Genomic DNA, 12,455 nt, shown 5'->3' on the forward strand with positions numbered 1-12,455 from the left:
CCTGGCGCCGGGTGAATTCCTGTTTATATCTGTTGCCCAGGGCTCCGGGATAGGCCCAGGTTAATAGACTAGTTCCGATCACTTCATCCCTCACTCCTCAAGTCTGGGAGGTAAGCCTGGTCTTTCTCTGGTAGCTTTTCCTATGACACTTTTACTTCTGGTCCAGTTTCTGTGACTTGAACTCTGACACGGGTGACGTGTACCGCTCTGAGGCCTATTTCCTGCATGCGGAGCGTCTCTGGAGAGTTTCCCCCTCTTCTTCTGGCAATAACAGTATCAAGGCTGCATCAATCTCAGACTCTGAGGTTTGCTTGAACTAGACGGAGGGACTGACTCCGAGCTGGCTGCCACAGCCAGTGTGCCGTGCACATGTAAATAAAGGGTGACTTGGTGGGATACCAACCTCTGCGCAGTTACTTCAGAAGTAAGTATGCATTTCAAAAAATGCAGTTTATTGATTGAACACCCATACCACCAGTATGCCCTTAGGTTTGTATTTTGTTCCCCACCTCCCAACTATATCTACGTGTAGATCTGACATTCACAGTTACGGTGGAAGGAGCTTGTTGACTGAAGTGCCCAGGTGAGTATGAAGAGTTTGGTTAGTGTTCCTAGAGGTTCCTGGCCTGCTAAGAGTATCCTGCAGAGGTGCAAGTACATTCTTCTTGGCCTCAGCATTTGGAGGCATCGGAGTCACTGACGGAGGGAAGATGCAGTGACAGGACATCTCTGGAATGTCCTGAGAAGATGCTGCTGTGATATCTGGCGGTTTCATCTCCTCCCTGTGGTTGCCTGCTAGCACCACGCTGTCATCTGGAGTGACGCTGAGATGCCTCACTTTGCCAGTGATGCGGAGTACCCATGGCTAGATCACTGAAGTCCAGATCTAAGCACATAACCGGCAGCCATGCACCAATCTGTTGGACTGGATCCCCAAGATGGCCACTATCCTGTCCATCTTTTGCTGAAGTCTGAGAACCTCTGTTACACCTTTCTGATGTTCCCTGCCCCTTCCTGCAGGTTGACCATGTCATAATCTTCTGTATGGGGCTTTGCAGGCACCTGGTGTCTGGCAGTCCTCGGAGTGTCAGAGACATCTTCCATGGGCAGTGGACCTGTCACACTGATTTGCTCACTAGATTACATTATCAAGTCTAACCTAACCATTTGAGGTGATTGACTGACTGTGCAGGTGGAGGCTGCAGGTGACACCTTGTAAGTGGGCTGTCTAAGGATTCAGAGTCCTTGTCCACTGAAATGGTGCTGGAGTGGAGGGTCTCTAGCCTCTTTCGTCGTATATGAATCCTGACTACTGGTGGTGTCCATAGAAAAGATAAAGGAGTAGTTGGTATAGATACAGAATTTCTCACGCAAAGCAATATGTTTGCCTTAATGCACAGCTGAGAAGGACAGAAAGCAATGTTGCTTCCTAGGCTGTTCATGTCTCCAACTTGCCATGGGTTGAGTTTCTGTCTTCTCAGCCAAAGTGGGTGAGAATCTTTGTCGGGCACCTCTTGGCCAGGCCTTCTCTGCAATTGTGGGTAAGCTTGTCCAGCAATATGATAGAGGTTTCAGTGCGACAGCAAAAGATACAGGAGCGCTTTTGTGAGCATGCAAAACAATATAAGGTCATAAGCCATCTCTGGAAAGTGAATAGGAATTGAAGTGCCCAGAAAAGGTAGTTGGTTTGAAGCATGAATTGGGTGTGAACCTCTGAGTGCATATCTTGCATTGAATCCAGATGCTTGCAGACTATGACCCTTTGTCAGATGCCTTTGTGGTGGCACACTTAGACTGAGTGTGAGCTAGCAGAGAGATTGTCACTTAAACTTAATGCTTTAGAGGGCCACTGGTTCTAACTGTGCTGCTATCTGGGTGAAAACTTGATGGAATTACCTATTGGTGCCATGCTCTGGGAAGAGAACTCCCTTCTGTCCATTATTCCATCCATTAAGAGCTGCAGAGATGCATGATTAAAACCAGAGTAAGCTTCTGTACCTTCAGAGAACTTTTCCATGGGGCTGGAAACTTCCACAGTCTCCTTGGAAGTCAGTAGTAGCAGAGGAGTTCAAATTATTCTGCAGCAAATACATATGCAATAATGCAACTCAGGTTAAAAGATCTTATCAGGTAGATAGAAATCATTTTCGCTGGTGGATGGAGTCCAGAACAAGACATTGTAATCTTAAAATTAGGAGTGTTATTAGGAACTACTACTTTATACAGAACTTTGATTTGTGATCCCTCAAAGTGTCATTGTGAAATGGGTGTCAGTTAAACATTTAAAAACTGAGATTGACAGACGTTTTTAGGCAAGGATGTTAGAGCGGCACAGTGGTTAGCACTGCTGCCTCACAGCGCCTGAGACCCGGGTTCAATTCCCGACTCAGGTGCCTGACTGTGTGGAGTTTGCACATTCTCCCCGTGTCTGCGTGGGTTTCCTCCGGGTGCTCCGGTTTCCTCCCACAATCCAAAGATGTGCGGGTCAGGTGAATTGGCCATGCTAAATTGCCCGTAGTGTTAGGTAAGGGGTAAATGTAGGGGTATGGATGGGTTGCGCTTCGGCGGGTCGGTGTGGACTTGTTGGGCCGAAGGGCCTGTTTCCACACTGTAAGTAATCTAATCTAATCTAATTGAACCATCAGGTTGCAGTGTTATTCGGAATAAAGGTAATACTGCCAAGAGATAGATAGATAGATTTGGCCAGGATTGAGGGTACGTGGCTGAATCTGGTCAAGTTGAAACTTAATTTGAAGACTGATACAAGATGGTGCAAGAAGGTACTCTATATTGAATAGTGAACTCTCATGTGATCAGTTCAAAGAAATTAAGATTACTTAATGACCAGTGTAAAATAATAGTAGCTCTTCAACTGACAATAGAAACATGATACTTGTGACACACACCGTTTTTAGACATTCACAAGTTGGTAGGCTACCATTTATTTCCTGTCACCATTTGCCTTGAGAAGGTTGTGGTGAACTGCTTTCTTGAATCCCTGAGGTAGAGAGGGAGTTCGGTTAATGGGAGAGTTCCAGCAATTTGACACAATAATAGTAAAAGAACATCATTCTTGTTCCAAGGCAGAATGGTGTGTGGCTTGCAGTGGAACTTGCAGGTGGTCATTTTGCCATATGTCTGTGCCTTTGTCATTGGACAACCTTTAATACATTATCTTAACATTGCAAACAGTTGTAATACCCAATTAGTATTGTCCGTCACAATGTAGGCACTTGTATGTACTGCACATGTTTATATATAGGATTTTATTCTTTGTAAACAGAAAGAACTTGTACGCAAATTGAGCCTATTTCAATTTAACAAAATGAGTGACGGACATTCTGTTTCATTTCAGGGTAATGTCTTGGTGCATTAGTGTCAGGCCTATCTTGTTTAAAATTTAAACAAAGCTTGGCAGTTAATTGTCATCCATTCATTCTCTAAGGCAAGACTCAACCAATCAAATGTCTGTTGCCCACTCCCCCTCATACAGTATAAATAAGGTTTTCTCTTAAATTAATTATTTATTGCTAAATTATCTACATGAGTACAAGATGAACAGCTTCAACAAGATGTCTATTTTCCTCATCAATACTCGTATTGTGTACTAATAATTAACAAATTATTCTTTTTAAAGGATGGCTCAACACCTTTATTCAAAGCTGCATACAAGGGTTTTATTGAAGTTGTTCGAGAGTTACTAACATGTTCTCCTTCATTGGGAATTCTTAAGGTAAAAATTGGAATATTATTATGTCAGTGTTGCTGTGAGAAAGTTTCAAAGGGGTAGCATTTTGGCAATAGTGACCATAATTCTGTAAGTTTTCAGATACTAATGAATAAGGACAAGAGTGTATCTCTGATGGTGTTAAATTGAGGGAAGGCCAAATATACCTGAATTAGTCAAGAATTAGAGAATGTGGATTGGGAGCGACTGAGTAAATCCACATCTGATAGTGGGAGTCTTTTAAGGACCAATTGATTATGTGCAGGACAGGGCATGTTCCTGTGAAAATAGAGGACAGGAATGGCAAGATTCGGGAAGCTTGGATGACAGAAAATTATCAGCTTAGTCAAAAAAAACGAAGCATATCAAAGGTCCAGGCAACTAAAAACAAAGTCCTTGAAGAATATAGAGAAAGGAAGGAGTTCAAACAGGGAGTTAGGAGGGCTAAAAAGGAGGTGTGAAATATTCTTGATCAACAGGGTTCAGGAGAATTCCAAGGCATTTTATACCTTTTTAGGAGTAAGAGGGTAGCTAAGCAAAGAGTACACCCATTCAAGAATAAAGAAGGGAAGTTATGTGTGGAGCCAGAGGAAATGGGTGAAATCTTTTAAGGACTACTTTACATCGGAATTCACCAAAAAGAGGGATATTGAGGTTTGGGAAAGATGTGTGGATACTGTGAGGCAGGTCAATGTAATGGAGGACTGTGGGAAGCAGAGGAGGAAGTAGATGGGGCCTTAACAGATATCTTTGCGTCATATTTGGCCTCAAGCAAGGTTCCAAAGGACTGAGAATGGCCAAAGTTGTTCCTTTGTTTAAGAGGAGAAACGGGAGATAATCCAGGTAATTACAGTCCGGTGAGCCTGACATCAGTGGTGGTAAAGCTGTTGAAGAGACTAAGACAGGATATATTTACATTTGGAAGCAAAAAGACTTGTTTGTGATATGCAGCATGAACTTGTGCAGGGAAGATCTCACCAACTTGATTGAGTTTTTAAAGGAGGTGACGAGAATAATTGATGAGCGAAGGGCAGTGGATGTTGACTACATGAACTTTAGTAAGGCATTTGAGAAGGTACCTCATGGTAGGCTGGTACAGAAGGCAGATTTACACGGGATCAAGGGTGAGGTGGCCAGATAGATATAAAACTGGCTTGGTCACAGAATACAGTGGGAGTGGAAGGGAGCTTTTGGGTTGAAAATCTGTCACTATTGGTGTTCCACAGGGATTAGTGCTGAAAACTTCATTCTTTGTAATATATGTTAATGATTGGGAGGAAAACATAGGTGGTCTGCTTTGTACATTTGGATAAGGTGGTCAAGAAAGTATACAACACACTTGCCTTCATCGGCCAGAGCACCAAATATAAAAGTTGGCAAATCAATGCTACGGCTGTACAAAATTTTAGTTAGGCCACGTTTGCATTGCTGCATTCTGGTCTGGTTGCTACACTACCAGAAGGACGTGAATGTTTTGGGGAGGGTTCAGAGAAGATTTACTAGGTTGTTGTCTGGTCTGGAGGGTTTTAGTTGAGGGGAGGTTTGATTAACTGATTGATTGTTTTCACTAGAAAGTTGGAGGCTGAGGGGCAACCTGATAGAGGTCTACAAAATTAGAGGCCCAAATAGGGTGGATAGTCAGAGACTTTTCCCAGGATGCAAAGGTCAACTACAAGAGGGCACAGGTTCAAGGTGAGGTGGGGGGAACTTTAGGGGAGAAATGCAGGGAAAGGTTTTCACACAGAAGGTGATGTGTCCCTGGAACGCACTGCCAGTGGAGGTGGGAAAGCAGGCACATTAGTAAGGCATATTTTAATAGACATATGAACAAATGGATAGATAGGGCAATAAGTAGTGGTATAAATAAAGATTAAGAATCAATGTAGTCTTGGTGGGCTGAAGGGTCTGTTCCTGTTCTGTAGCATATTGTATAAACAGTCCACCTCATAAACAGAAGATATTAAAAATAAATTTAGCAATTAGAAACGGTCACTTAGCATACCAATTCAATTCTGATATGTGACAATAAAGTCAAAATCTAAAACCTTCTATTTCTTTCCCAAATCCATCTACTTTATATTTCATTGAATTATGAAATATTCAAAATTGTTCTGTTGACTCAGACTGGTACTTGTGGACTAGAGAATCACAAATATTACAAAAATTAGGATAAATCATGAACTGCAGTACAGCCAGTTTAACCTTGGTGCTGAGGAAGCTTTTAGAAATGATAATTCAGGACAAAATTGAGTAACTTAGGCAAATGTATATTAATTAAAGAAAGACAATATGGATATGTTAAGAAGATATCATGTTTAAGTAATAAAAAACATTTGCTGAGGGGGAGCTGAGCAGGTCAGGCAGCATCTGTGGAAAGAGAAAGAGTTACTGTTTCAAGCCTGATATGCACCACCTTCAGAACTAAAATGGTGGGTTTTATATTCTTTTCACAAAGGGGAGGAGAAGTAAATGGAATAGTCAGGATGTGAGGGTACCAAGAGCAACTGACAACAGGAGTGCTGATGGTGGTAAAAGAGCAATAGAGATGTAAAATAGATTTAAATGATAGGTGTGAAAAGGAGGAAAAATGGATTCCCTCTACTGAGTGAAACAAAAAGAAAACATAGGCAGGAATGTTGTAGTAAGCATAATTTTTAATGGAGGAATAAAGAAATGGCAATTAAAGCTAAGTTTGTGCTTGTTTTCACTAAGGAAGATACTAGAAATCTCCCAGAATTAAAGGTCCAAGGAACTACAGTGAATCAGGATTTGAAGGAAATCAATATTGATTAAAAAGTTGTACAGGAGAAATAAATGGCATTAGAAGTTGATCAGTCCCAAAGCTGACTGTTTACTTCCCAAAATGTTGAAGGAGGTGCCTAAACAGATGTTAATGCATTGCTGAACATCTTCCAAAATTCCATTGATTCTAGTATGATTGCTGTAGATTGGAAGCTAGCAAATGCCACCCCACCATTTAAGAAAGGAGCAAGAGGAAAAAAATAGGCATCCAAATTTGCAGACGATTCAAAGTTAAGAAAGAGTGTACTGTGAGGAAGATGCAAAGCAGTTTCAGGAGGATTTGGCTAGGCTTAGTGAGCAGGCAAGAACATGTCAGTGTGGAAAGAATGATGTCATCCACTTTGGGAGAAACCGACCTGCAGAGTATTTCTTAAATGGTAAGATGCTATAAATTGGAAATGTATAAATAGTCCTGTACCTGGTCACATCCCCAACTTTTCACCAACATCTAACCTCATCAAGTTAGATATGTCCCTGGGTGTTCTCTAAGATCTAATCTTGCTCCGTAATATACAGGAAATACTGCTCAGGGCTATTCAAGTCCATTCTCGCAACAGCACTAAAATATTCATGCTCCAAGAATCTTCTGGGCCCCTCGACTTTTTATTGAACGCTGACTGTGCTGAGTGACTAATCAGAAACTTAGAGAGCAGAATTGAATGTTGCCACCTAATTACTCTTGGAACGCCGTGTTCTGTAAATGTTACATTCTCTGGACAGAGTAGATGGGGAGAAACTGTTCCTGCTCTTCGGAGTAGCAGAGGGCGTGGATTTAAAATATTTTGTAAAAGAAACAAATGTAAGGTGTGGAAAAAAACTTTTTACACAAGGATTTGGATTGAATGCCCTCCTATAAGTTGTTGTAGAGGCAGGTTTGGGAATGCATTAGATCAAAACTTAAAAAGAAATAATACAAAGGAGGAGAGAGGTAAAAGGCGGGAGTTTGGCACTAAAGTGCTCAGACACAACGTGCTGAATGGTTTTGATCTGCACTGTAACAACTGTGATTCTCTGCTGGAAATGAATTTCCCTTAGCTAATTTGGAAATAACTGGCTGTCCAATACTGGCCTCTTTGAAAACAGTCAGGAACATGGCAGGGTGCTAGAACAATGGATCGAAGGTTGATGTTCCACCGATAATCGCTCTTGACCTTGACCCCAAATGAATATTTGACCCACAGTTTCTAGAAAAGTATGGTTCTTTAATGCTACATATAACAACATCACAGCAGAAGGATTACTGAACTAATTGTGAAGAGACAATTGTAAAACAACTAATGGTTGGAAAATTGTGGTCAGCATACATCTGATTCTCATTTGAACTGGCAGTGGAATGCAGTCCCATATTGGCAACATAGCCTTGTACAAATATTCCTTATAGATCAACATTATATAACCATATTCAAAGTATTCCAAGTTTAAAATAAGCAGGTGTGGTTGATAATTTGCTGAATTTTCAAGATCATTTGATTTTATTTTCATTTAAAATTTATTTCCAATATATATTTCTTCCTTCTTGAACTCATTCCCATATGTTGTACTACATTTCCCTAATCGAGAAGGTTTGTGGTATGGTGGTGATTTTATCTTCACCTGAAACAAGTCGAATAAAATCCCTACAGTGTGGAGAAAGGTCATTTGGCCTATCAAGTCTGCACCAACACTGAAGAGCATCCTACTCAGACCCAGACCCCACCCCATCCCTATGGCTATTTACCATGACTAATCCAACTAGTCTGCACATCACTGGACACGACAGGCAATTTAGCATTGCCAATCCACATAACCTGCTCATCTTTGAACTTTGGAAGGAAACTGGAGCACCTGGTAGAAATCTGCACAGACATGCAAACTTCACACAGACAGTCACCTAAGGCTGGAATCAAACGTGGGTCCCTAGCTCTGTGAGATAGCAGCATTAACCACAAATAATCATTTAACATGTGATCTGTTAAGTCATATTATGATTTAATTAGTGTTGAGTTGCCTTGAACAAGAATGGATTATTAACGACATTTTATTTGCATGAATAGAATGGAACAACAGCTCTTCATGCTGCAGTTTTAGGAGGCAGTGTCAGAACAGTGGGCCTTCTCGTTGATTCTGGAGCAGATCCAAACCTAAGAAATACGGTAATAAGTGTTTACCTTTTCCCTCTGTTTCCTGATGTTTATAAAGTCAAAGTCTAGAAATTCAACTTGGTGTAACTCATTTTTCAGGTCTTAACCAGCCTACCCAGACCCCAGTATTGGGGAAGCGGGTTCAAATTTCAGGCTGGAAGCGAGCTTTATATTGGCGAAATATATCCTGAAAAGGTTTAAAATACATAACAGGCCTGATGCCACCTTTTTATTACTCACTCATGAAATGTGACCAGTGTTATTTATTCCCTATCCCTAGTTGTCCTTGAGAAGGTGATGGTGAGCAGCCTTCTTGAACTACGGCAGTACATATGCTGTAGGTAGAATCTGTGGAGAGAGAGAGAAAAAGATTTAACATTTCAGATTTGTGACCTTTTGTGAGAAGTTTCATCATTGGTGAAAGTGGTCAAAGTTTCAGGAGCATGTGTCTGAAACATTTAAAAGGAGGTAATAATTTAATCAAATGAAGGTCTGCACTATTTGCAGGACATATAGTAAATATTAGATTGTCCCGGTACTTCATTTGGTATGTGCTAGCAATTAGGAAAACCCCTTGCCAGAGCTATTTAAAGAGATCATTTTGTTCTTACAAATTTAATTCCTAGTTTCTCATTTCAAGGTACTGGTCAACTTCTATGATGACTTTTTGTAAGTTTTAATCACTCTCTGGAATGTTCATTCTTGCAAACTGAAAAACTGATGCACTGTTCATGGCTACATCAGAAATAGTTTGGTAGCAATTATAGGTGGTCTCCTTGGGATGGCTTAGGGGCTGAAATTTAAAAGTAGCAAGGAAGACACTATGGAGCAGGATCACTAAAATGAGAAGAACACTGAATAAGAGGTCATATAATGGACAGTCAACATGTATCTTACTCAGGAGCAATATCTTAGACCAAAGTCTCCAATTCCATCCTCAAACCACAACATTGACAGCACTGCTTGTGTCTATATAGGTTTGCATGACTCTCAACCTTTACACTACAAACTTCTTTCACATTAAAAGTTGAAATTCCAGAACTCCAATCCACAACTGTATCAGAGAGCTCACTGTGATTGTCTAGACACAGGAGGAAACCTTCATTCACAAGTGCCACAGGATATAAGAGCACTAGATTTCACCTACATAGTAGACTTTCCCTGGATGCAAAATTATAGACTAGATACATTGCCTCATGTATTTCCCTCACCAGCCTGGAAAAATGGATTTCAATTCCTTAATTTATAGCTGATTTGTGACAATTGGCAGTGCAAATACGCAAATCTGGGCCTACTTTTCAATTCTTGGCCCAAAGGCATTTCTGACCCACAGCACCTCAATCTCCACCACAGGTGCTCCCAGTTGGAATGGGGTTTGAATCTGGTTTTGTTAAGCAGCAATTTCATCCACACCCAACTATTAAACCAACTGAGTCAACCCTCTCATTTTTTTAATATATTTATTTGTGGCATGTGAGTGTCACTGGCTTGGCCAGCATATATTGCCCATCCAGATTAGGCAGTTAAAAGTCAGCTGGATTTCTGTGCATCTGGGCTCGTGTATAGGCCAGACCCGATGAGGACAACAGATTTATTCCTTAAACGATATTTATTGACAGTGGTCACCAATAGGTTAGCTTTTACTGATAACAGATTTCTCCATCTGCTGTAGTGAGATTCAAACCTATATTGCTGTAATATTAGCCTGGAATTCTGGGTTAAGAGTCCAGTGATATTACCCTGACATTACCACCTCCCCTTTTGTTCTAGCAACACATTCTCCATGCAAATTATAGCCAGGAGCTGTCCAGAGTAATAGTGAAGCTCTAATTTTCATTCCTTCAGGTGGCTGACTAGGAATCTTTCTGTCATGTATTCCCATTTGTTGGTGTACATTGAAAGGAACTCCATATGAATCCCCAACCTGTTTTGTTACAATATGATCGTACTTTGCTCAAAAATCAAATCTTGGACATGGACTTGAACCTGAGTTTTGAATGTCTGAAAGTTCATTGCCAGGATAAAAGTCATGAATCTTTGTTTCTGATTGTATTGAAATTGTTCAACTGCTTTTTGTCTAATGTAATTTAGTTAATTTTTTCTTTTTATATACTTTCATGTTCTTTTGTCAAAAGTATATTGACCGCCTCTTCTGAATATGTTCAGTAACAGACCTCCATGGTAAACAGAAGGAAAAATAAAACTTTTGACTTATCAAGCCAGATTTCGCTGTGGGATCTAACTTGGCCAGTATTACCATCAACTGGGATTATAACAAAGGGAACAGGGTGTGAATGTTACTGAAATTATCTGATTAAATGGAGGTAAACAGAGACAGACAAGCCTGTGTCCATGTGGTAACTATTATACATTGACAGTACTAGATTCCACATGTCTTCTTCCATGACCTCTAGTTCCTGACCTCTAGTTCCTTCATGGAAATCTGCTGCACTGAAGTATCAAGTCTCAGTTTGTACTTTTGTATTTCAGGCAGAGGAATTGCCAGCAGATCTTACAAGGAATGATCGCCTAATCCAACAGCTTCAACCAAGACAAAGAAGTGGAGAAAGCTGAAGATGTGGAACCAAACTAGACTCAAGGCCCATTCTGACAAACCCATCAGAGTACAGTGAGAACTGTATAATGGCACCACTCTGACCAGGGTCACAATTCTTCCGGTTATTCCATAAAAATTATTGAGCTATATAAAGGGTTTGTTGTCTATCTTTTTTATATTATTGTATTTAATATTGGAAATTACATGTAATTTTAGCCTTTTTCCTAGTGCCTAAAACTTGATTAGTTAAGAGCTGATGGTTAGAATTTCCTACTAGCCATTGGTTTGAAATTATAAACACTTCTGCCAGAAATAGCAAAGAGAAAACTATTCCCCGATATCTCCTGCTAAACTACCATAAGTATAATCTTAAAATAACAGCCATTCAATAGCTAATCAGTGGCAGTGTTGAAATGATAGTTTGTCATTTTAAAAGAAACCAGGGTTGAAATTTTCAAAGCCCCATACCACACAAATATATGCGGAAAGTTAGGTAATTGCACTGAACTGAAAATGTGTTGCTGGAAAAGCGCAGCAGGTCAGGTAACATCCAAGGAGCAGGAGAATCGACGTTCCTGAAGAAGGGCTCATGCCTGAAATGTCGATTCTCCTGCTCCTTGGATGCTGCCTGACCTGCTGCACTTTTCCAGCAACACATTTTCAGCTCCGATCTCCAGCATTTGCAGTCCTCACTTTCTCCTAAATTGTACTGAACCAAATAACAATCTTTAAATTACAACTGTTGGATTAAACCAAAACTAAACTGAAATATTACCAATATGATTGCTTTGTTGGAAAATCCTCTAGGATTTTGAAAAGCATTTTTTGACAAAGTACCTTGATAGTATTAGAGTATCAGGGTAATTTGAGATGTCAGATGCAGGTTGTACCTGCCCTTTTGCAAGTTGCTGCTGGCTCAGGTAAGAGTTGATTTTTTTTTCTCAACTCTTTTTGTACTAACCCCTTGATTCCTTTAAATTCAAAAATCTAGTAATCTTAACCTTAAATATACACAAATACTTAAATATACTAAACATCCTCAGCCCTCTGCGGTAGAGAACTCCAAACTGTCACAACCTGCTATATAAAGAAATTTCTCCTTTCCAAAGTCAGTTAGAAATTTACTTATATTGTTAAACCAACACAAAAAGGGCAATCTCAGCACCAAAATTAAAGTCCCAAAGCCCAATCAATATTGGATCTCAAGCTTCATTACCACACATCCCCAAAAGTCCTCAGGCAGACCTTG

The 12,455-nt window shown here is 40.3% G+C and overlaps 1 protein-coding gene across 2 annotated transcripts in view; it reads left to right on the plus strand.

The window, feature by feature from the left end:
- The window catches only part of ankrd29 (ankyrin repeat domain 29), an 85,161-nt gene extending 73,802 nt beyond the window's left edge, over positions 1-11,359 (plus strand). For both annotated transcript variants that reach the window (XM_060824539.1, XM_060824540.1), the window contains 3 exons: positions 3,638-3,733; positions 8,563-8,661; positions 11,140-11,359. In XM_060824539.1, the coding sequence (XP_060680522.1) occupies positions 3,638-3,733; positions 8,563-8,661; positions 11,140-11,223 (279 nt within the window). In that variant the 3' untranslated portion in view covers positions 11,224-11,359. The remainder of the gene's footprint in view (positions 1-3,637; positions 3,734-8,562; positions 8,662-11,139) is intronic.
- Positions 11,360-12,455: the final 1,096 nt, after the last annotated feature.

The sequence above is a fragment of the Hemiscyllium ocellatum genome, chromosome 4, assembly GCF_020745735.1.
Source record: "Hemiscyllium ocellatum isolate sHemOce1 chromosome 4, sHemOce1.pat.X.cur, whole genome shotgun sequence".
In the NCBI taxonomy this organism is placed as follows: Eukaryota; Metazoa; Chordata; class Chondrichthyes; order Orectolobiformes; family Hemiscylliidae; genus Hemiscyllium; species Hemiscyllium ocellatum.